This window comes from Mesoplodon bidens, assembly GCF_964165515.1.
Source record: "Mesoplodon bidens genome assembly, chromosome: 2".
NCBI lineage: Eukaryota > Metazoa > Chordata > Mammalia > Artiodactyla > Ziphiidae > Mesoplodon > Mesoplodon bidens.
Window position 1 is genome coordinate 40,814,500 of NC_138177.1, and position 24,732 is coordinate 40,839,231.

General features: G+C 40.4%; 1 protein-coding gene across 3 annotated transcripts in view; it reads left to right on the forward strand.

The window, feature by feature from the left end:
- Positions 1 to 24,732, forward strand: part of RGL1 (ral guanine nucleotide dissociation stimulator like 1) — a 270,733-nt gene that overhangs the window by 118,608 nt on the left and 127,393 nt on the right. For 2 of the 3 annotated variants that reach the window (XM_081223514.1, XM_081223515.1), the window contains exons 1-2: positions 21,082 to 21,244; positions 22,215 to 22,325. In XM_081223514.1, coding sequence (XP_081079640.1) covers positions 21,218 to 21,244; positions 22,215 to 22,325 — 138 coding nt within the window. In that variant the 5' untranslated portion in view covers positions 21,082 to 21,217. Of the gene's footprint in view, positions 1 to 21,081; positions 21,245 to 22,214; positions 22,326 to 24,732 lie in introns of those variants that run through there. The other variant, XM_081223516.1, reaches the window with a different exon arrangement.

Genomic DNA, 24,732 nt, shown 5'->3' on the forward strand with positions numbered 1-24,732 from the left:
CTTCTTCCCTCTCCCCTAGCTATTTTGCTTTGTTAAGTAATCAGACGTGGATCTTATTCCCAAGATGTTTATTTATATTCTTAGGGAGATAAGACATTTAAAATAAGGAAGAATGTAATAAAGTCCATAATGGAAGTCCAGATAATGAGCTGCAGGAGTTCAGAGGAGGGAGATGTAATTTGCAGTCAGGATGGGGAGGAGATTATGATTTGTCATATTTGGGGGCTTAATATTTATTAAGGGGGCTTCCCTGGTGGCGCAGTGGTTGAGAGCCTGCCTGCTGATGCAGGGGACACGGGTTCGTGCCCCGGTTCGGGAGGATCCCACATGCCACAGAGCGGCTGGGCCCATGAGCCATGGCCGCTGAGCCTGCGCATCCGGAGCCTGTGCTCCGCAACGGGAGAGGCCACAACAGTGAGAGGCCCGCGTACCGCAAAAAAAAAATAAAATAAAAAATAAAAAGAAATATATATATATATATATATATATATATATATATATTTATTTATTTATTTATTAAGAATTCCTCAGGAAATGGGGATGGAATGGGAGAAAGCCCTTTCCAGGCTGAGTGGGTGGGTGGAATGAATCGGGGGTCAGTAAGCATGGGGCATAAAAGGCAAACGATAATGAGATTATTTTGACTGGAGTAAAGGGTACAGAAACATAGTGAGAAAGAAAGTTCAGTGGTGGGTGGGCCCTAATCTTCAGGGCCTTGAAGGTTAATTGTTGTAGCTCAAGACATTGTTAGAAATGGCCTGGTTCACTGCCAAAGATAGAGCAAACTGGCAGAGACTAGATCTGCCCATGGGGATGGGGCTGGAGCTGCGAGAGAAGTCTAGGCTGGCAGACAAGGTGTTGGAAGGGATATGCAGGGGAGTATGGCAACAGATGACAAAGGCGGTCACTCTACTTGCCTGGGTGAGTAGAGCTGGTATTGGGAGGTGGGTGACAAGTCTTGAGGCTGGGAGGTGCTGGTACTGGAATATCTAGCAACAGGTGGCACTGAGAATTGTAGTCAAGAATAAAGGAATAAGAAAGTCTGTCAGCAGTTAGCAGGCTCATGTCGCTAAGCTCAGGTTCACAGGCAGACTCCCAAGCTCTGTAAGGAGGAAAGCGTGGAATGGAGAGCGAGAAGCGGGGACCCCGCCCCCAAGGGACCAGGCAGACTTCCAAGCCAGGAGTCAGACCTGGAACACGGGGCCTGACTTGAAGGAGGAATGGTTTGATGCTCCATTCCAGAGTGCTGAGCCAAGGTCTTTTCATTCCTTCTGCATAAGGTTACGGCTGGTCTTAGACACCGGGTCTACAGGTGGGAGTGAAGAGGCCCAGCTGTGTGGAGGGGAGGATGCCCATGCTGGAGGAAAGGCAGCGTCCACTGCTGTCTAAAGAGTCTGGGCTTTATTTGGTAGGCAAAAGGCAAGAAATGGAACAATGAAGACATGGGAATATCCTAATTAGAGCTGTATTTCAGGAAGATTAGTTTGATCCTAGTGTAAAATGTGAACTAAAGTGAGTTCTCACCTGTAACAAATTTCTGCTATTCCCCTTCCTGAATACTTCTCCAATATGTTCACTTCTCTTCACACCTCTTTCTAGTACTGTGGGTTAAAGAAACTCTATTATTAAAATTAATTAACTAATAAAGTATTAATTTCACCTGTTTCTTTTTATTTTTTTAATGTGGCTTCCAAAAAAGTTAAAATTCCATAAGTGGCTCACCTATTTAAATGGGGGCAGTGCTGCTCCTATCCTGTCTGCATACTGAAGTCAGATCTTTTTAAAATGCCAGTCTTCTCATGTCACTTTACTGTGTGATAGCTTTCGATGGTCTCCATTGCTCCAGGATTAAGTCCAGATTCTTTAATGTGGCTCCCAAACTCTTCATAATCTGACTCTTACGGCATCTCTCAACAGCCCCTTCCCATTGCACTCATCCTTCAGGCTATCAAACTATATTCATTTCTGTCTGAGAAATTACTTTCTTCTCATCAGCATCCATACCTTTGCTCATGTCATTCCTTTTCCTGAACTAAGCATTTCTCCCCCTTTCCATCTGCTAATTTTTGCTTCCCATTGAAGTCTCAGCTTTAGGCATCCCTAACTCCCTGACTCTGAATTCAGTGCCTCTTCTTGATGCTAGGGGCCCCGCTATGTGCTCCCTCCATGAAGCATTCTCACGTTCTTTGCAAGGTCCTATTTACTTGTCTCTCTCCACCTTAGACTGTAAGTCCTTTGAAAGCAGGGGCTCTGTATTGATCCCCCAGCACACCCAGCACCTAGCACTGTACCTGGAGCATGCCTGATTGTATGAATGAATGAATGGAGCCATCGTGCCAGGCAGTACGAACCTGAACCAGGATAGTGGCACTGGAAATGGAAAGGATAAGACACTCATGAAAGAGCCAGAAAGGACATAATTCTTGACTGCTGGCAACTGTGTGGATGCACCTCTACTTATTAATGGGTATGAAAAACTAATGTACTTCATGAGGTGCTGTAAGTCCTAAAAAAAAATACAAGCAAAGATGCAGACAAATGTTCTAAAAACAAAAGTGTATTCTTCTGAAAGTAGCATGATATTTGGAGTTGAAAGACCTGGTTCCAAGCATGTATATTGTCTTTGTAGTCTTGACATTTCTGTTTCTTACATCATAAAATGGAGATAGTAATACCTCTACTTTTGGGAGTTGTTGTGAGGATTAAGGGAACTAATGCATGTAGAATCACTTTGTAAACTGCAAAGTGACAGAAAGCGTTAGTGATTACCAATACAAAGGTATTCATACCTGCAAACAGGTGACAATCATGCTGTAGTAACTAAATTCTGACCTACCCCAAGAACGGATGTAAATCTCAAACAAACCACCACAGCACAGAGGAACTTGAACAGCCTACGCTGGGTGAAGTTACACATTTCTATCAATATGACTCATGGAATGCTCTGGTGAGAGAGTGAGCCAGAGGGGCAATGGGCACATGTGCCCAGGTGGTGTGGCAGGGCTGGGTGGCCTCCTTCTGTCTGCCTGGTCTCTCAGGGCCTCACATTTGACTCTAAACTTGGGCTCACACTTTTCCTTCTGCTTAGATTGCTCTCTCCTTCGTTCCTGCCCTGCTTCCCTAAAACCCCCTCCCTGCCACCTGGAAATTCTATTCCTGCTTCAAGCCTCCTTCAGGAGGCTCACAGCATTCACGCTCTCTAAATTTCTTTTTCTTCCCTCAAAAGAGATCCCACTCTTCTCTCTCATTCCATGATCAGGGGTAGCACCAACACCGAGTATTTCCAAGGTGGACTTGCAAGAGGTCCTTCCATCCAGCCTGTATTCCTGCCCCCAGACAGGGGTCAGACTCTTACCTGGGATGTGCTAGGATGACTGTTCTAAGCGGAACAAACTGCAACACTAGCTTTCTGATTTGGAGTTTGGAGTCTATACAGTTCCATAGAAGCCCACAGTCATGCCCTTCCCTCTTGCCTGCTTACTTAGGTCATCCCCTTGTTTGCCTTCCTTACTTAGACCCAGGACCAGGATGTGCAATCAGCACCTTACACATAGTGTGTGCTCTGTTAAAGTCATTAAAATAGTTATTTATTTACCTGACCCTTCACAGAGGATTATTTGAGGGATTATGTGATTATATAAAATAAAACAAAACATACTTCATGTTTCCAAGGGACATACATCCAGTTAGTATATTATACTAATACGCCAAATTAGTGCTCAGAAAGTGAAGCTATAGTGCTACTTCTTTTTTAGGAAAAATGTGTAGTACCATTTGGTACAAAATATTTGGCATGTTTTGTGAACTATGGGGCCATGCCTAGGATTCTATTTGGTCTGTGATCCCTCTAAGTCCCGGGTCTTCCCCTATTCTGTTCCCTCTGCCGGGATTGCTGTCTCCTCCTCCCCCATCCACTTCTTCTACTACTTCTAAGTCCATCTCATCTTTCAGAGCTCAGCTTGGAGATCATTTTCTCTGGGAAGCGATCCCTAAATCCTATAGGCTCAGCCTCTGTGCTCCAGTAGCAACCCTTCTCTCTGCATCTGCTGTACTGTAATGTACATGGTTTGTTCTGTTTCTCCCTCTAATCCATTAGCACCAGGAGGCAGGTACCACAACTGTCTTGTTGAAAGTTATTTCTGCAATGCCTAGCACAGTGCCTGTGGTGTAGTGAACACTTAGTCGGTATTCATCGCACGGGAGTTCATAAATAGGTAAAAGAATCCCTTTCAGAGCCCAGAACAATTTCAGAATCAGAGTGCATGAGAGTCAATCTTAGAATATTATGATCTAGCCTTTGGCTAAGTGACTTTCTTACCTCTAATGATTTCTGCTCTACTTAACAGGTATATTAAGATGTAGCTTTGGCAACTTGTAACAGGGAGTCAAATTTAAAGTAGTTTAAACAAGAAGGAATTCTATTTCTCTCCCACAAAACAGTCCAGAGATAGGCCATCCAGGACTGTGATGGCAGCTCTGTTCTATGAGATGATACAGCTGGGCTTTTTCTATCTTGCTGCTCCACCATCCCAGGATGATGCACTTCATGTGGTTCATGGTCACAACAAAATCCTAGGAGGTCCAATTTTGTCCTGGAATCCTGGGAACCTATACCCAAAGTGAATTTAATTTCTTTTTGGTACTGGAACTGATTCTAGGACCTTCTGGACCATCTTTGGGCAGCTTGAGTCTGGTATGGATTTACAGGACTAATCAAATTGAGGGATTTCCGGGCTTCCCTGGTGGCGCAGTGGTTGAGAGTCCGCCTGCTGATGCAGGGGACACAGGTTCATGCCCCGGTCTGGGAAGATCCCACATGCCGCGGAGCGGCTGGGCCCGTGAGCCATGGCCGCTGAGCTTGCGTGTCCGGAGCCTGTGCTTCACAATGGGAGAGGCCACAACAGTGAGAGGCCCGTGTACCGCAAAAAAAAAAAAAAAATTGAGGGATTTCCCACTGCTTGCCCAATTTCCACTTTACCCCCAAGCCTTTTCAGGTGGCAAAGACCAAGAACTTAGCCCGAGTTGTATGCCAGGAATGCCAGCTGGTCCTCCTGCTAAGGTCATGAGCCTTCAACCAAGGGGGGTGTGGTTTCCTGAGGCTGAGGACACACTGACTTTGCAGCAGGGCATCCTGGCAAGTTAAGGAGAGGAATTCCTTTGAATAATGTTAAATACATTATCTATTTAGCTATAAGTAAAAGTATGTTACTTACTTTGTTCTAAGGTTGCTGTATAACTTACAGTTGCACCGTCATTTCTTTATAGTGCCTTTCTGTTGGGTTTATGTTATTCTGGAGAGAAATCATTAGATTTTATGATTAAGGTTCGAGATTAAGGCCAACCTACTCTATCAATTCTCTTATCCCATAATACATACACACACTCAGTTCAGACAGACAGCACCCCCCCACACACACACAAAATCTCTGGATGAAAAGGGGAGAGAAACCAAGGTAGACAGCTTTCTAGAGCATCAGTTGTTCTCCTATGTATAAGAAGCTGAATAATCCAAGGTTATGACTCCTCCCCTTCTCCTGCCCTGAACTAAACACAGTTTCATTCTATAGACCTTACTTCGTGTCCTAGACAAAACAGGATCAGTATGGGTTAGTAAGAGTTGATTCTGCCAATTTAACAGGAAAATAACAAGAACCAAAGATCTGTCTAAATTTGTTCCTGGCAAAGGCAATATTTGAAATATTTTTTATTTTTAAAAAGATATTATCTAATTGATACACAATCCACAAGTAGCGCTCTAAAGTGGTAAAATTCACTTTTCTTTGTGTTTTTGTGTATCTCTGTGTGAGTAGTTACTGTATTTGCAGGATTTTGGTTAATTATTGTGAAAGTTATATTTCCATTATATATGTTTTTCTTTTCTTTCTACCTTCTCAAAAGTTCTCCTTTAAGGCAGAAACTTTCCATTCTTGGTTTCATCCAAAAGACAAATATTTCTGGGAAAACACCACATTTAAGCTATTCAGCAATTCTGATGTTATGTAACTGACCACACTAAGAGGTTCAATTAACTTTAGTTACATTTTACTGAAGAGTGTCACAGAATAGAATAACTGGTGATAATTAAAAAAAAAATTTTCGATGTTTTTAAACAGGGAAAATCCTTTTAAATGTGTGTAGCATCTTGTGATAATGAGAGAAGGTAAATCTTTTGTCATTTGAAGTATTCTAAAGAGCACTGAACTGTATTCCAAGACTGATTTTAGTGTGTTTGAGAATTATTAGTGGCAGTAAGTTTTCCTTTCAGCGTTAGTTTCCATAACCCAAGCTCTCCCAGTTCTCCTTTCCCCCTTGCTCTTGTCTCTGGTTACTTTTGATTGGTCGTCTTCAGTTGTGGGTACATTTTGAGACTGTTTAGACTCTGCATCTCTTCCACTGAGGAAAAATCATGTGCGTTCATGGTTTCAAACAACTTCCTGTAAGTACTAACTTGCAACTCACTTTCTTCATTTCTAGTCTTTATCTTTCCTTCCTATCACTTCAATATCTCTATTTTCTTTCTCCCCAGAACTGAACTGATCATATTTTCCCCCATAGGAGAATGTCCTTCCCATCTTCTCTTTATTTTCACGTCTCCACCACAATCCCAGCGTCCCATTCTTAAAACCTTGCAGGTTTTTTTTTTTCTTTCCCTCCTCATTTACTTGCAACATGATGCCTATCCTCAAGTTGCAACATTTATTTTTCCAAAATATCACTCAGACTCACTTCTTTATTTCAAAACCCTTATCTCAGCCTAGGTGTTAATTATTTGGCACATACATGACTATAATAGCTTCCTATCAGATGGCTCTACCTCTCTGCTTTCTTCCCTCTAAACTCTCCTTTGGACAAGTATTAGAATCATCTTGTTCACACTCTTTTATCATTTCAAGTTCCTCTTAAGAACAATTCAGGAATCTCCACCAACTACCTTCTTTATCCAAACCTCATTTCCCTGGACTACATGAGCCACTTTTCCAAGCAAATATTATCCTTTGAAGCTTTCATTCTCTCTACAGGAAGATCTTCCTTTCTTCCTTCCAGTTCATATTTTTCTTTTTCTTCAAAGCTAGTGGTTAACACGGTCTTAATAAAAACCGTAATTATCTGCAAGTCCTTTAAGGGTGCTCACCACCTGGCTAATTTTCTCAGTGTCCTCTCAGAGACACATTGCTCAGTGTGCCCTGTTCTCTAAATCTGTACCTGCTGGTCTGTGGCTTCGTAAAGTCATTTTTCATTGATTCCCTTTGTTCTTTTTCTGCTTTTAGAGTATAAGCAACTTTAAGGTAGAGTTAATATCTAAGATTTATTTATATTACTCAGCAACAATTACTAAGCATTTGCTGAATTTACAGCATGACATTCACCTATCTATCACTCTATCAGTAGATCAAATAGTTATTTATTGAGCATCTACTATGTGCTAGGCACTGTGTGAGGTGCTAGAGTACAGAGATGAGAAAAAAAATAACATTACCTCTACCTTCATAGAGTTTGGGGGAAATCGATATTTATCAAATAATCATACAATTCAGTGAAAGATTACAACTGTGATAGAGCTACAAAGGGAGAAACATGGTGCCATGAGAGCACATAAGAGGGGTATTTAGCCCAAGTGAGAGAGAAGAGGGAGGGATGTTCCCCAAAAGAGGGAATCACATGAGTAAAGGCTCTGTGATGTGGGGAGCCAGATATGTTCAAGACATTGAAAGAAGACTGGGGTCACTGGGTCCAGAGAATGTTCATAAAGTAAAGTGGAAGAGGCCCACCTGGGCAAGGCCTTATAGAATATGAAAAGGATTTAGGTTTTTATCCTTAACAATGGGGAGCTACTGGAGGGATTTAAGGATAGGAGGTGATGGTATGGTGATTGGAAAAGATCACTCTGATCCCTGTGTGGAGGTAGTTTGAGGTGGGAAAGGATACAGAGCACAGTATTTTTCCGTGCCGTGTAGCAACTCAGTAAATGTTACTCATTGACTAACCAGTTTGTGGGGCTTATGGTTCTTTGTAACATGAAGTTTTAGCTTCAGGCTGCAAAATCTTGAACTACTCAATCTATAGGTCTGATTTTTAATGTAGACAGTCTCTTGTAGCTTTTGCAGTGTGTTAACTTGACACCATCATCATCGTCATCAACATTATTAACTATGGTGCCGGATACAATGCCAAAGGCTTGATGTAGATTATTTCATTTAACCCTCACTATGAGCTAAGGAGGAAGGTGTTTATATCCCTATTTTTTATAGACTTAGAGATGAGATCTTGCCTCAGAGAGAAGTGATGGATCAGGACTCAAATCTAGGTGTCTCTGACTACATTGTCGTCATTCTAGCTACTATGTTCTAACAGGTCTAATTTAGTGGGGTTTTCAGTACTACTTCAATACCATTATTATGGAAAAAGGAGGTTCCTTTAGCCCTGAAACAAGATATGATTTGGCTAATTGCCCAGTAACTCCTTCCAGAATCTTGGTTAAAGCCCTTCATGGCATCAGGTCACCTGTCTCCCATTTTGTAGAATGTTTTATTGTATGTCACAGAGACCTGGCATTATTTCTGAGCTGATTTTTCTCTGTTTTGATCTCTTCAACAATATGAACACATTTCTGGATGTCCTTTTTTCTTTACAGAAATCTATAATTAGATGAGCTTATAAGGTTTATTAGCCCAAGTTACAAATAGTATTCCAGTAACCAACTTCCTCCTCAGGAAAGCATCATCAACAATTAAGAGTAACCACCAAGGAGACCTTCAAGATGGTGGAGGAGTTAGACGTGGAGATCATCTTCCTCCCCACAAATACATCAGAAATAAATCTACATGTGGAACAACTCCTACAGAACACCTACTGAATGCTGGCCGAAGACCTCAGACTTCCCAAAAGATATATATATATATTTTTGTCCTTTTTCTCTTTTTTGTCGGTGTGTATGTGTATGCTTCTTTCTGTGAGTTTGTCTGTATAGCTTTGCTTTTACCATTTGTCCTAGGGTTCTCTCTGTCCGTTTTTTGGGGGTTTTTTTTAGGATAGTTTTTAGCGCTTGTTATCATCAGTGGATTTGTTTTTGGTTTGTTTGCTCTCTTCTTTCTTTCTTTATATTATTACTTAAAAGTTTTTTTTATTTTTCATAATTTAAAATTTTTTTTACTTTAATAACTTTATTTTATTTTATTTTTTTCTTTCTTTCTTTCTTTTTTTCTCCCTTTGCTTCTGAGCCGGGTGGCTGACAGGGTCTTGGTGCTCCAGCTGGGTGTCAGGCCTGTGCCTCTGATGCGGGAGAGCTGAATTCAGGACACTGGTCCACAAGAGACCTCCAGCTTCCATGTAATATCAAATGGCGAAAGCTCTTCCAGAAATCTCCATCTCAACACTAAGACCCAGATCCACTCAACGACCAGCAAGCTACAGCACTAGACACCCTATGCCAAACAACTAGCAAGATAGGGACACAACCCCACCCATTAGCAGAGAGGCTACCTAATATCATAATAAGGTCACAGACACACCAAAACACACCACAGAACGTGGTCCTGCCCACCAAAAAGACAAGATCCAGCCTCATCCACCAGAACACAGGCACCAGTCACCTCCACCAGGAAGACTACACAACACACTCAACCAACCTTAGCCACTGGGGGCAGACACCAAAAATAACGGGAACTACGAACCTGCAGCCTGCAAAAAGGAGACCCCAAACACAGTAAGTTAAGCAAAATGAGAAGACAGAAAAATACACAGCAGAAGAAGGAGCAAAGCAAAAACCCCCCAGGCCAAACAAATGAGGAGGAAAGAGGCAGTCTACCTGAAAAAGAATTCAGAATAATGATAGTAAAGATGATCCAAAATCTTGGAAATGGAATGGAGAAAATCCAAGAAACGTTTAACAAGGACCTAGAAGAACTAAAGAGCAAACAAACAATGATGAACAACACATTAAATGAAATTATAAATTCTCTACAAGGAATTAATAGCAGAATAACTGAGGCAGAAGAACGGATAAGTGACCTGGAAGATAAAATAGTGGAAATAACTACCACAGGGCAGAATAAAGAAAAAAGGATGAAAAGAATTGAGGACAGTCTCAGAGACCTCTGGGACAACATTAAACATGCAAACATTTGAATTTAGGGGTCCCAGAAGAAGAAGAGAAAAAGAAAGGGACTGAGAAAATATTTGAAGAGATTATAGTTGAAAACCTCCCTAATATGGGAAAGGAAATAGTTGACTCCAGGAAGTGCAGAGAGTACCATACAGGACAAATCCATGGAGAAACATGCCAAGATACACATTAATCAAACTATCAAAAATTAAATACAAAGAAAAATAATTAAAAGCAGCAAGAGAAAAACAACAAATAATATACAAGGGAATCCCCAAAAGGTTAACAGCTTATCTTTCAGCAGAAACTCTGCAAGCCAGAAGGGAGTGGCTGGGCATATTTAAAGTGATGAAAGGGAAAAACCTACAACCAAGATTACTCCACCCAGCAAGGATCTCATTCAGATTCAACCGAGAAATTAAAACCTTTACAGACAAGCAAAAGCTGAGAGAGTTCAGCACCACCAAACCAGCTTTACAACAAATGTTAAAAGAACTTCTCTAGGCAGGAAACCCAAGAGAAGGAAAAGAGCTACAATAACAAATCCAAAACAATTAAGAAAATGATAATAGGAACATACGTATTGATAGCTACCTTAAATGCAAATGGATTAAATGCTCCAACCAAAAGACATAGACTGGCTGAATGGATACAAAAACAAGACCTGTATATATGCTGTCTACAAGAGACCCACTTCAGACCTAGGGACACGTACAGACTGAAAGTGAGGGGTTGGAAAAAGATATTTCATGCAAGTGGAAATCAAAAGAAAGCTGGAGTAGCAATTCTCATATCAGACAAAATAGACTTTAAAATAAAGACTATTACAAGAGACAAAGAAGGGCACTACATAATGATCAAGGGATCAATCCAAGAAGAAGATATAACAATTGTAAACATTTATGCACCTCAATACATAAGGCAAATGCTAACAGCCATGAAAGGGGAAATCGACAGTAACACAATAATAGTAGGGGACTTCGACACTCCACTTTCACCAAGAGACAGATTATCCAAAATGAAAACAAATAAGGAAACACAAGCTTTAAATGATACATTAAACAAGATGGACTTAATTGATATTTATAGGACATTCCATCCAAAAACAACAGAATACACTTTCTTTTCAAGTGCTCATGGAACATTCTCCAGGATAGATCATATCCTGGGTCACAAATCAAGACTTGGTAAATTTAAGAAAATTGAAATCATCAAGTATCTTTTCTGACCACAATGCTATGAGACTAGATATCAATTACAGGAAAAATCTGTAAAAAATACAAACACATGGCGGCTAAACAATACACTACTAAATAAACAAGAGATCACTGAAGAAATCGAAGAGGAAATCAAAAAATACCTAGAAAAAAATGACAATGAAAACACGACAACCCAAAACTTATGGGATGCAGCAAAAGCAGTTCTAAGAGGGAAGTTTATAGCAATACAATCCTACCTCAAGAAACAAGAAACATCTCAAATAAACAACCTAACCTTACACCTAAAGCAATTAGAGAAAGAAGAACAAAAATCCCCGAAGTTAGCAGAAGGAAAGAAATCATAAAGATTAGAAATGAATGAAAAAGAAATGAAGGAAACAATAGCAAAGATCAATAAAACTAAAAGCTGGTTCTTTGAGAAGATAAACAAAATTGATAAACCATTAGCCAGACTCATCAAGAAAAAAAGGGAGAAGACTCAAATCAATAGAATTAGAAATGAAAAAGGGGAGGTAACAACTGACACTTCAGAAATACAAAGGATCATGAGGGATTACTATAAGCAACTCTGTGCCAATAAAATGGACAACCTGGAAGAAACAGACAAATTCTTAGAAAAGCATAACCTTCTGTGACTGATCCAGGAAGGAATAGAAAATATAAATAGACCAATCACAAGCACTGAATTTGAGACTGTGATTAAAAATCTTCCAACAAACAATAGCCCAGGACCAGATGGCTTCACAGGTGAATTCTATCAAACATTTAGAGAAGAACCAACACCTATCCTTCTCAAACTCTTCCAAAATATAGCAGAGGGAGGAACACTCCCAAGCTCATTCTACGAGGCCACCATCACCCTGATACCAAAACCAGACAAAGATGTCACAAACAAAGAAAACTACAGTCCAATATCTCTGATGAACATAGATGCAAAAATCCTCAACAAAATAATAGCAAACAGAATCCATCAGCACATTAAAAGGATCATACACCATGATCAAGTGGGGTTTATCCCAGGAATGCAAGGATTCTTCTATATATGCAAATCAATCAGTGTGATAAACCATATTAACAAATTGAAGGAGAAAAACCATATGATCATCTCAATAGATGCAGAAAAAGCATTTGAAAAAATTCAACACCGATTTATGATAAAAACCCTCCAGAAAGTAGGCATAGAGGGAACTTACCTCAACATAATTAAGGTCATATATGACAAACCCACAGCCAACATTGTTCTCAATGGTGAAAAACTGAACCCATTTTCTCTAAGATCAGAAACAAGACAAGGTTGCCCACTCTCACCACTATTATTCAGCAGAGTTTTGGAAATTTAACCACAGTAATCAGAGAAGAAAAAGAAATAAAGGGAATCCAAATCAGAAAAGAAAAAGTAAAACTGTCACTGTTTGCAGACGACATGATGCTCTACATACAGAATCCTAAAGATGCTACCAGAAAACTACTAGGGCTAATCAATGAATTTGATAAAGTAGCAGGATACAAAATTAATGCACGGAAATCTCTTGCATTCCTATACGTTAACGATGAAAAATCTGAAAGAGAAATTAAGGAAATACACCCATTTACCACTACAACAAAAAGAATAAAATACCTAGGAATAAACCTACCTAGGGAGGCAAAAGACCTGTATGCAGGAAACTGTAAGACACTGATGAAAGTAATTAAAGATGATACAAACAGATTGAGAGATATACTATGTTCTTGGATTGGAATTGGAAGAATAAACATTGTGAAAATGACTGTACTACCAAAAGCAATCTCCAGATTCAATGCAATCCCTATCAGACTACCAATGGCATTTTTCACAGAACTAGAACAAAAAATTTTACAATTTGTATGGAAACACAAAAGACCCCTAATAGCCAAAGGAATCTTGAGAAAGAAAAACGGAGCTGGAGGAATCAGGCTCCCAGACTTCAGACTATACTACAAAGCTACAGTAATCAAGACAGTATGGTACTGGCACAAAAACAGAAATATAGATTAATGGAACAGGATAGAAAGCCCAGAGATAAACCCACGCACATATGGTCAGCTTAATTTTAATAAAGGAGGCAAGAATACAAAATGGAGAAAAGACAGCCTGTTCAGTAAGTTGTGCTGGGAAAACTGGACAGCTACACGTAAAAGAATGAAATTAGAACACTCCTAACACCATACACAAAAATAAACTCAAAATGGTTTAGAGACCTAAATGTAAGGCCAGACACTATAAAACTCTTAGAGGAAAACATAGGCAGAACACTCTATGACATAAATCACAGCAAGATCCTTTTTGACCCACCTGCTAGACAAATGGAAATAAACTGAAAAATAAGCAAATGGGACCAAATGAAACTTAAAAGCTTTTGCACAGCAAAGGAAACCATAAACAAGATGTAAAGACAACCCTCAGGATGGGAGAAAATATTTGCAAATGAAGCAACAGACAAAGGATTAATCTCTAAAATTTACAAGCAGCTCGTGCAGCTCAATATCAAAAAAACAAAGAACCCAATCCAAAAAATGGGCAGAAGACCTAAATAGACATTTCTCCAAAGAAGATATACAGATTGCCAACAAACACGTGAAAGGATGCTGAACATCACTAATCATTAGAGAAATGCAAATCAGAACTATAATGAGGTATCACCTCACACCTGTCTGAATGGCCATCATCAAAAAATCTACAAACAATGAATGCTGGAGAGGGTGTGGAGAAAAGGGAACCCTCTTGCACTGTTGGTGGGAATGTAAATTGATACAGCCACTAAGGAGAACAGTATGGAGGTTCCTTAAAAAACTAAAAATAGAACTACCCTATGACCCAGCAATCCCACTACTGGGCATATACCCTGAGAAAACCATAATTCAAAAAGAGTCATGTACCCCAATGTTCATTGCAGCTCTATTTACAGTAGCCAGGACATGGAAGCAACCTAAGTGTCCATCAACAGATGAATGGATAAAGAAGATGTGGCACATATATACAATGGAATATTACTCAGCCATATAAAGATATGAAATTGAGTTATTTGTAGTGAGGTGGATGGACCTAGAGTCTGTCATACAGAGTGAAGTAAGTCAGGAAGAGAAAAGCAAATACCGTGTGCTAACACATATATATGGAATCTAAAAAAAAACAAAAACAAAAAAACGGTTCTGAAGAACCTAGGGGCAGGGCAGGAATAAAGATGCAAACATAGAGAATGGACTTGAGGACACGGGGACGGAGAAGGGTAAGCTGGGACAAAGTGAGAGTGTGGCATGGACATGTATACACTATCAAATGTCAAATCAATAGCTAGTGGGAAGCAGCCACATAGCACATGGAGATCAACTCGGTGCTCTGTTACCACCTAGAGGTATGGGATAAGGAGGGTGGGAGGGAGATGCAAGAGGGAGGAGATATGGGGATATATGTATATGTATGGCTGATTCAGTTTGTTATAAAGCAGAAACTAACACACCATTGTAGAGCAATTATACTCCAATAAAGATTAAAAAAAGAATCTCTTCAAGTTGAAAAAAAGGAGTAACCACCAACAGTTGGTAAACTATTAGTTGAAAAGTGTTTGTCATCATGGCCAGAGGAGTCCTATGCCTTGGCCTGCCATCTGTTGAGTGCTATTTATGTTTCTTCTGTCTCCATTTTCTGCCCCCTAGGGCAGCCTCTACTGTAGCTGTAGTAGGTCCAACTAAAATTGACTTGTCATTTGCTTGCCTAAATAAAAAACCCCTAATAGAGGATTGAAAAATTTTAACTTATACTTCATAGTATCTCTGTGATAATTAGTAAAAATCACTTTGGGCTCTCAGAAGATAGAAGCAACTGTCTACTGCTTTAAGAGTGTTTGGAGGACTGGCCATCTTTAAGCAAGCATGGCTGGCTCCTTACCTTTTGCAAAGCAAGGTTGAAAGTTCAATCAAAGAGTAGGTGAATGGGGGCAACCCCAGTTAGCAGAGCTAGAAACAACCATTGCAAGATGCCTGGCTGATAGTGGGAAGCTGAAGATGGAAAGTTAATGAGCAACACAGCCTATAAGCCTTAAGAGTAGGGAGAAGCATTTCATAGGGACACTGGGAGGATTAAGCAGTTTGCATTTTGACAAACCTTTGATATTGTTGGGGGAAGGAGTTAAGAAGCAAATAAGTAACTTATTTGCTTATGTCCTCCACCAAAAGTTTTTTGGGGGACCTACAGAAAGCTAAAGGTATAGTTTGTGAATAAAACGTTGCAAAATGGCTATTGTCAATTCCATTCAAAAGTAGGAAAGATTTTCAAACTTATCGTTTATGTGATGTCTTTAAGGAAGTAGAGGCAATATGCACTCAGCAGTCCTAACACATGGAAGGAGAATCCTGACCTCTCAATTATTTAGCTTTTTTCACTTAGCTGTTGTTGTAATTATTACTAGTGTTCTCTTAGGACTGTTTTCCTCTATACTTTTAACTGGGAGCAGGATATCATAGGCTGGCATTGAGTTTGAGGACAAAGCCATGGCCTTCCCATTTCATACCATCTTATGCTGATATTGCCATCTTTAAGACAAGTTCTTAACTACTTATTTCCAAGTCCAGCGTCTGTTATACTTGCACTGCTCTTACTTTTCTGTCATGCAGTACAATCTATTACCTAAGCAGACATCTAAAGAACATGCAGATTGCAAACCAAATGCAGTAAATGAATACAGAATTACATTAAAGGGAAAGAGTGTGGGGTTAAGGAGGGAAGGAGATATATTTTTATTCAAGGCCCCCTATGTTCCAAGCACTCTATTAGGTGCTTTATATAGCATAGTTTATTCTGTTAGATACCTTATATAGGATAGTTTTTTTTTAACACTCATGATAAGCATGAAAGGAAACAGATGAGGACACCAAACCTGTGAGAAGTGAGGGTCAAACTCTTGGTTGACACATTGTCTAGAGCTGGGATTCAAATCCTGGCTCTTCGATGGCAAATTTCTCATCATTTACCCAGGCACATAAGTATTACTACATGTCAACCTACGTGCATAAGTATACTGTCATAATTTTTCTATTTTTCATTTTTTTCTTGCAGCCAGAGATGTAGAATAAAATCTAGAAAAGCATGGTGTCATAGAAGCCAATGAATAAATAAATGAATAAATGGAGTATATAAACTATGTATTTCCACTTCTAGATAGATTCTCTTAAAGAATCTGCACACCAGCTTCTTAGGTTTGCTCTTACAAGTTCTCTATTTATTGGCTCTGCTGAAACTGTAGAGCAAGAAAGTTTTTTTTTTTTCTTCCTTTAGTTTGGGGTTCTTCCATACCTCTTCCTTTTTCCTGTTATATCCTAAGAATCTTCTATTGCTACTGATTGTCAGTCGTCACCAAATATGGCAACATGAAACTATTCCTAGCAGCATCCTAATGCTTTAAGTATAGATCTTTTCTGATCTCCTTCACCTCCCCCTCAACTTTAACAAATTTTCAAGTGTACAGTACATTACTGTGAATTATAAGCACAATAGTGTACAGTAGATCTCTAGCACTTTTTAATCTTGCGTAACTGAAACTCGATACACATTGAAAAGCAGTTCCTTATTTCTCCCTCCCCCAACCCCTGGCAACCACCATTCTACTTTCTGCTTCTACGACTTTGATTACTTTAGATACCTCATGTAAGTGGAATCATGCAGTATTTGTCCTTCTGTGACTGGCTTATTTTACTTAGCATAATGTCCTCTAGGTTCATCTGTGTTCTCACATATACAGGATGTCCTCCTTTTTTTAAAGCTGAATAATACTCCATTGTCTGTATATACCATATCTTCATTTTTGTTTTTTTATATTAATTTTTATTGGAGTATAGTTGCTTTACAATGTTGTGTTAGTTTCTGCTGTACAGCAAAGTGTATCAGCTATATGTATAGGTATATCCCCTCTTTTTTGGATTTCCTTCCCATTAGGTCACCACAGAGCACTGAGTAGAGTTCCCTGTGCTATATAGTAGGTGTTCATTAGTTATCTTTTTTATACATAGTAGTGTATACATGTCAATCTCAATCTCCCAATTCATCCCCTCCTTCCCCCCGGTATCCATACTTTTGTTCTCTACATCTGTGTCTCTATTTCTGCTTTGCAAATAAGTTCATCCGTACCATTTTTCTAGATTCCACGTATAAGTGATATTATATGATATTTGTTTTTCTGACTTTCTTCACTCTGTATGACAGTCTCTAGGTCCATCCACGTCTCTGCAAATGGCACAATTTCATTCTTTTTATGGCTGAGTAATATTCCATTGTATATATGTACCACATCTTCTTTATCCATTCATCCATTGATGGACATTTAGTTTGTTTCCACATCTTGGCTGTTATGCATAGTGCTGCAATGAATGTGGGAGTACTCAGGTCTCTTTGAGATCTTGACTTAAATTCTTTTGGATAAATACTCAATAGTGGGATTGCTGGATCATATGGTAGTTCTATTCTTAATTTATTGAGGAACTTCCACATTGTTTTCTGTAATGGCTGTACCAATTAACATTCTTACCAAGAGTTTCCTTTTCTCTACATCCTGGTCAACATTTGTGGGGGGATTTTTGTCTTTGGGTTTTTTGTTGTTGTTGTTGTTTTTTAAAATAATGGCCATCCTAAGAGGTGTGAGATGATATCTTATTGCGGTTTTGATTTGCATTTCCCTGATGATTAGTCATGTTGAGCCTCTTTTCACATAATGTTTACCATTTGTACATCTTTGGAGAAATTTATTTTAGGTCCTTTGCCCATCTTAAAATTCAGTTATTATTATTATTATTTGGTATTGAGTGTAGGAGCTCCTTATATATTATGGATATATATTATGGATATTAACTCTTTATCAGATATGTTGTTTGCAGATATTTTCTCCCATACCATAGTTTGCCTTTTCACTCTGTTATAATTGTTTGCTGTGCAGAAGCTTTGTAGTTTCATGTAGTCTCACTACATGATTTTTGATGTCATATCCATGCTTTTGATGTCATATCCATGAAATCATTGCAGACACCAATGCTATGAAGCTTTTCGCCTATGTATTCTTCTAGGAGTTTTATAGTTTCAGGTCTTATGTTTAAGTCTTTAATTTATTTTGAGTTGACTTTTGTGTATGGTGTAAGATAAGTGTTCAATTTCCTTCTTTTGTATGTGGATATCCAGTTTTCCCAGCACGGTGTGTTGAAACTTGTCAGAACTAATAAATGCATTGAGTAAAGTTGCAGTATTTAAAATCAATATATAAAAATCAGTTGCATTTATATACATTAATAATGAATAATCTGAAAATGAAATTAAGAAAACAGTCCCACTTACAATAGCATTGAAAATAATAAAATGCCTAGGAATAAACTTAACCAAGGAGTTCAAAGACTTGTATGCTGAAAAGTACGAAACATTGCTGATATCCTTTTAACAAAACTTGACCTGTTCTTTTAGGGCCATGCTAGATCATGGGTAGATTAATCTGGTAACTAAATTCAAACTTAGTTATAAATGGCTTACTGGTTTATCCTTCCCACATATTGACCAGAAGTATTTTAACCCCAAAGTATGTGTAATAAGGTAATACTGACTTGAGCTGCCTGCATGTGGAATCTTTTAAATTAAATATTTAAAAATTATAAACTGCAACACTTGATTGCTGTATCTAAAACCAACCTTTCTTTGAGGATCAACATTTGGATAAAATCACGTACATTATCAGGTATAAATACAAGTAGTCATTCAGAGAAAACCTCTCTGAAATTATTCAGCAAGAAGACATCATTTTAGACTTCCCCACATTGCATACATACAACTTTTCAGTGAGTCTGGGAAAATGCAGTTTGGGAGGAAGTGCAGTAATAATAAGGGAATGGAGCTTTTTCTGATCATGTGCCAGGTGTTTTGTATACAAGTTCCATTTAATCCTTTTTCAAACTCTATGAGATCAATGTTTGTCCCATTTTACAGATGAGGAAATGAAAGCCCAGGGAAGTAGCACCCAAGTTCACTCTTAATGTAAAAACAGGATTTGAAGTTGCATCTGCTGAAAGCCTGTTTTCCCCTTACACACCAGGTGGCCAGCCTGGGAACTGGTGGAGTAGAGAGGAGGCTGAGGAGATATGAAACCTGAGTGGAGCCTTGTGAGTTATAAGCCGCCCTGTCCAGGAGGGCTTTCCGGGAGGGGCGTAGTTGAAGAAACTTCTCGATATCCCTGGAGTGGAAAACTTTAAGGAGTAATCTCCAAATTCACAGCCAAGAATCAGGTTAAAGTAGTGGTGCAATTAATCTTATGGGTTGCTTAACTGTCCCCAGGTGCATCTTATGTACTTCAAGATCACTGAATAGGGGTGGGCCTGGGGGCTGAGGATGGCTTAAGAAGCAGGGAGGTAGGTCTTCCACACCATTTCCTCTGGACACTGGGGACACTCTATCCTGGTGGTCACAGAAGGGTCTAGTTTATGCGTTTTTTTTTAATAGAAATGATCACTTCTGTTTTATAAAAAGAGTGTCCTGTCTCTCCACAGTTACTGAGTCCCGTAGGTTCTGGTTGCATGCGGGGAACTTTGCTGAGTGACTTGAAGATGTTCAAGTGTCCAAAGATTATTATTTTTTCCTTGATATGGCCTCACTGTCATTTATTTTGCTCTCCTGGGAACATCAGTACACTTGATTCTCTAGCTTTTCAGTTCGTAATGTATTTATTATTAACCAAAGCCCAGCCTTATGCCTTAGCATGGCAATTAGTGAGAGGCCTTTCTTTAAAAAAAAAAAATTTAAAGGCGACTAAATTCATTTAGGGCTGAAGAGTATAAAAGACATGAGCCCTAAACGTTTTTGCAATTGGCATGGAATTGTCACAGAGTTTGATTATATTATCATCTGGTATCTTGCTGTTGATTTACTTTCTGTTAGGACAAAACTCCCTCTGGCAGTCTCCTCATGAATGGCTCTTTCCCTGCAGTTATTATCCCACTGTGTCCCTACAGTACAGAAAACTCAGCCCATGGTGATGAGTCACAGACTCACAGAACCTCCGGGGCCACTGGTGGCCCAATTTCCACGCTGTCAGTCTCAGCAAAACCCTTTCCTGCTTTGTCCCTTTCCCTCCCACTATGGCCAGTTACAGTTGGATGAGCCTTATCATATGGGTGGTAGAAAGAAGTCCAGAGCCATTTCCTGTTGATGGTGTGCTGATGCAGGACAGGGGCAGCCCCTGGGCATGGGTTTTGGAATATCCTCTGACCAATTCTTTTCTTGTCCTAATGAAAAACTTCCGGGCTTCTAGTATTGCCACTCTCATTGGGGTCGCCCTGATTGAATCTAAATTCAATAGGTAACAGGCAGATAATAGACGTTTTTCTGACCGCCTCCTCCCATCCTTTTTTGCACCTCCCCTTCCCCCTTTATTTCTTTGAGCGAAGGAAAGGAGAAACACACTTAGATTCCTCATACCACACCCAGATCTTTTTAGGCACCTGGTGGCCAATCAGGAAAACCCGATCCACTTGAAAGGGTGGTTGTCTGCCGATCACTTTCAGAGCTGGAGAAATCACTGGATGCTAACTTTATCCATGGGATTTCAGAGATGGAGAGTGTGCTCCTAAGCACAAACAGGAAAGCCTGACATCACGGAGCGGCGGAGTGGCGTGGGGAGGAGTCTGTGGCGCCCTCGCTCGCTCGCTTACTCGCCGCGCTCCCTTTGTGGACGAGTCGCGCGCACCGGCGGCGGCGGCGGCGGCGGCGGCGGCGGCGGGCGCGTGTCTGTGCTGGGTGCGCGGCGGCCGCGCGGGGCCGGGGCTGGAGGCGCCGTGGCTGAGCCGGGCGGGGACTGCGTTCGCCTGGGAGCAGGGCGCATCATGCCGCGTCCACACACCGGAGAGAAAACTGAGAATGAAATTGCTTTGGCAAGCTAAAATGGTAACGAGAACTCTCTGCCTTCTCCCGAGGCTGCTCTGGTGGGGAATCTTCTCCCGCTTTCTCTGGGCGGGTTTTGGACTCACTCGGAGTGAACGGAGCAATCCGATTCCAGACTTGAGAGCTAAAGCTTTCTCCCTCGGCTTTCTACGCCTTCCTCTCTGCGTGTCTTCTCCCTTTAAACCATACTTTCTCAGCAGTTGCCTTTGGTGTGTCTGGGCAGATGTGTGTCAGCAAAGGAAAACTTTAAAGGCAAAAGGACTGTGAGTCTGGGTGAACCGCGGAGCGCTTCTGTGTCCCAGCGGCTCTTTAAACAACACAAACTTCGAGTTTAGGGAAACCCGGGGGGTCGCTGCACACAGTTGACGTGTTGCTTTTTCTGCACATGCCAGATTATTTGACGGAAATGAAAACTTTCTACCTCCCGCTAACTTTGTGGGTTCCAGAACAATAAGAGGAGAAAAAGACATGCGAAGCATTTCACTCCAAAGGAGCGAGCACTCTTGGCATTTTAAACACTTGTTTGTGGCAGAGTTTAAAATGTAGTTTGCTCGAGTAACGGAGCCACTTATAAAAGGACAACCTTTTTCTGCAAATGAATTATTTTTCCTCTCACTTGAGGAGGAAAAGTTAATCAAGACTAAACCCCAGTTTCTTTAAGAAGGAAAAAAAGAAACCAAAAAGGCTTTAAAAAACTATTTAAGATATGTGAGTGAGTCTAGGAAAAATAACTAAATGGAAAAGTCCGGGGCTCCTGATACCACAGGAAAGGGCTGGGGGCCAAGAAAATCTCAGCATTCCCTCTATCGCAATGTGTCTTGTGTTCCTCTGATTGTAATATTTATCTTGAACAGCCCATCTTATGCCCTGAGTGCTGTTGTAAGCAGCAAAGCAGCTGGGATAGATTGTGGTTAGCGGAGAGGAAAAAAAAAAAAAAACTCTTTTTCTTTCTCTTTGTCCCATCTCCTGGCAGAGCTCGATTCAGGACTGGGGTGAAGAGGTAGAGGAAGGAGCTGTGTACCATGTCACCCTCAAAAGAGTCCAGATTCAACAGGCTGCCAATAAAGGAGCAAGATGGCTAGGGGTGAGTAAAGCTGGAGAGATTGTGAACTTTGGACTTGCAGTGTCTCTTGTTCTGTGAATATCATTATTATTTAGCAGAGGCAGGCTTTTTTTTTTTTTTTCTTCTTCTTCTTCTCTTTTGGCCTTAAAAAGGAAACCACCAATGATCAAGTGTTTGCACTAGCAGTACCGGTCTCTTTTTGTACTTACTGTTTTCCAAAGCATCTCCCTTAGGTTTGTTAATAATTCAGAACCTCTTAGAAACATCTTGAGGTATTTGACAAATAAAGTGGGAGTGGAGTGGCAGAAAGTGACACAGAGTAACAGGACCAGAAAATAGCACTGTGTTAGACAAGAGCCATTTTGCCCAGCTGGCATCCTTTTCTCTCTCTGTCTTCCCCACTCTTGATGCTGACAGCCCCTCTCCTACTCCTGTACCTTTACCAAGTACCCAGTATGCTCAGGGGACCTGACATTCCAAATCTGCCTCCTATGGGGGATGGCAGATTTCCCACTGTTCATCCTTTCCAGAGCCTACAAGGAGGCAAATGCATGCTTAGTGCCCACGACTTCATGAGTAGAACACGTAGAAGGCTGGGTCTTTGGAGAAACACAGCTTCCATAAACAAGAGTTTTTTCCACTGAGATTTTAAAGTGATGGGTGAGATCATGTGAGTTATTCATTATCTCCTAATGGATCCTTCAACATATCCCAACTAAAGGGGATGTGAGGAATGGAAAGCTGGGGCAAACAGCACTGCTTGGGCAAACATCATCATGTGGAAGAACGAAGGAATTCTTCGTCTGGAGGTAGAAGAGAGCAGTGACAGAGAGCAGTGACAGATGACACAAAAAGCCTTGAGAAAGAACATAGTGGTAAGCGAACAGAGATGATGGAGTGTGGTTTCACCTGGCCTTATTTTGGCCATACTCAGTCTTCACAGCTGATGGGCTTGAGAGTAATGAAGATTATGCACTGACATCCAATCTTTACTGGCTTTGGGTTTCAGAAAATTCAGTTTTTTGAGCAGAAATCAAAGGTCGGGTGTGAAGGAGGACAGGAAACAAAACTACCCAGGACTTTGTGTTAAGACTAGAGGCAGCATGTGACTTGCAATTCCTGGAGTTTAAGGCAGGATGGCCAGCAGCAGTGATTTCCTCTGCCATGGGTCTGCTGGGCTGCTGACACAGGCGTTCACTGCTTTGGGCTTCCCCAGCTGCTTCAAGTCAGGCCCATCATGCTCCGTACTTGGGGTTGAGGTACCGCCTACTAGGGCAGTAAATTGTTAGTGGCATCTGCAGGTGTGCTCTGGAGAGGTCGGAACCTTTCCTTTGAAAACCCGAGGTCTTCACTTATCCAGTAGGTACCTTACTTGGAATATGATTTTGAAATTAATTAGGTATATCACCAGCAAACCTGATAGGAAAAGCAGAACTAGAGTTCTGACAAGTCATCACTTTGTTTTTGGTGGTTGTATTTATTGCATTTTATTTAAATGTGGTATTGATGTGGTTTGGCCTGAGTATTTCACAATGATTCACAAGTTCTGAAGCAGCTGCCTTCAAAAAGGTCATTACATTTTCTGATGCCAGGTTGTTCCTCTTTTTTAGTAAGACTGATGTTGCTTGGGTGACAGTTTTAGTTTTTGGCCAAACACAATAGCGGTGAATGAGTAAGTCATGGAGAAATGGAGGGGTTAACTCTGGAGGTCCCAAACACACGAAGTATGGTTCATTTAGATGTTCCCAGTTATTTAGTTATTCTCACTGACTGACCCGTTCACTGGACTCCTCTTCTCTCCCCCTCTCCCAGAGTTCTCATATTTATACAGAGTTCAGAGTTGGTTCACCCTGGATTTAGCAGTAGAGCTAAAATATCAAGAGGGAAATATGTAAAAAGATTGCTTCTAGTTGATGGAGGAATCTGTCCTCAGAAGCCAGTTCCTAGGAACTCTTCAACCCAGATCCCCCTTGTTTTCTTATCTTAGGTGTCCTGTTGGGAAGCACTGTTTTTGTCCTTGAAAATTCCAGATTTAATTAAATGTGACTCAACCAATCAAGCCATAGCAATTACAAAGCCTTTCTCTTTAGGCCGTGAGTGGCTCCTCTATATTTGTTTTTCCAGTAACCCTTTCAAAATTCTTCAAAGCAACCATTTTGTTTAGTGACTTATTATTGAAATATAGTTGACGTACACTCTGATGTTAGTTTCAGGTGTACTGCATAATGATTTGACATTTGCATACGCTGTGAAGTGATCATGATAAGCCTAGTAACCATTTGTCCCCATACATAGTTATTGCAATATTATTGAACATATTCCTCACGTCAGAGCAACTGGTTTTAGAGTGAACTAGAGACTGAAGTGAGGTGAGGGTATATCGAAATATGACAACAATTTCTGAGGAAGGCAGTATTGTGATTATCTC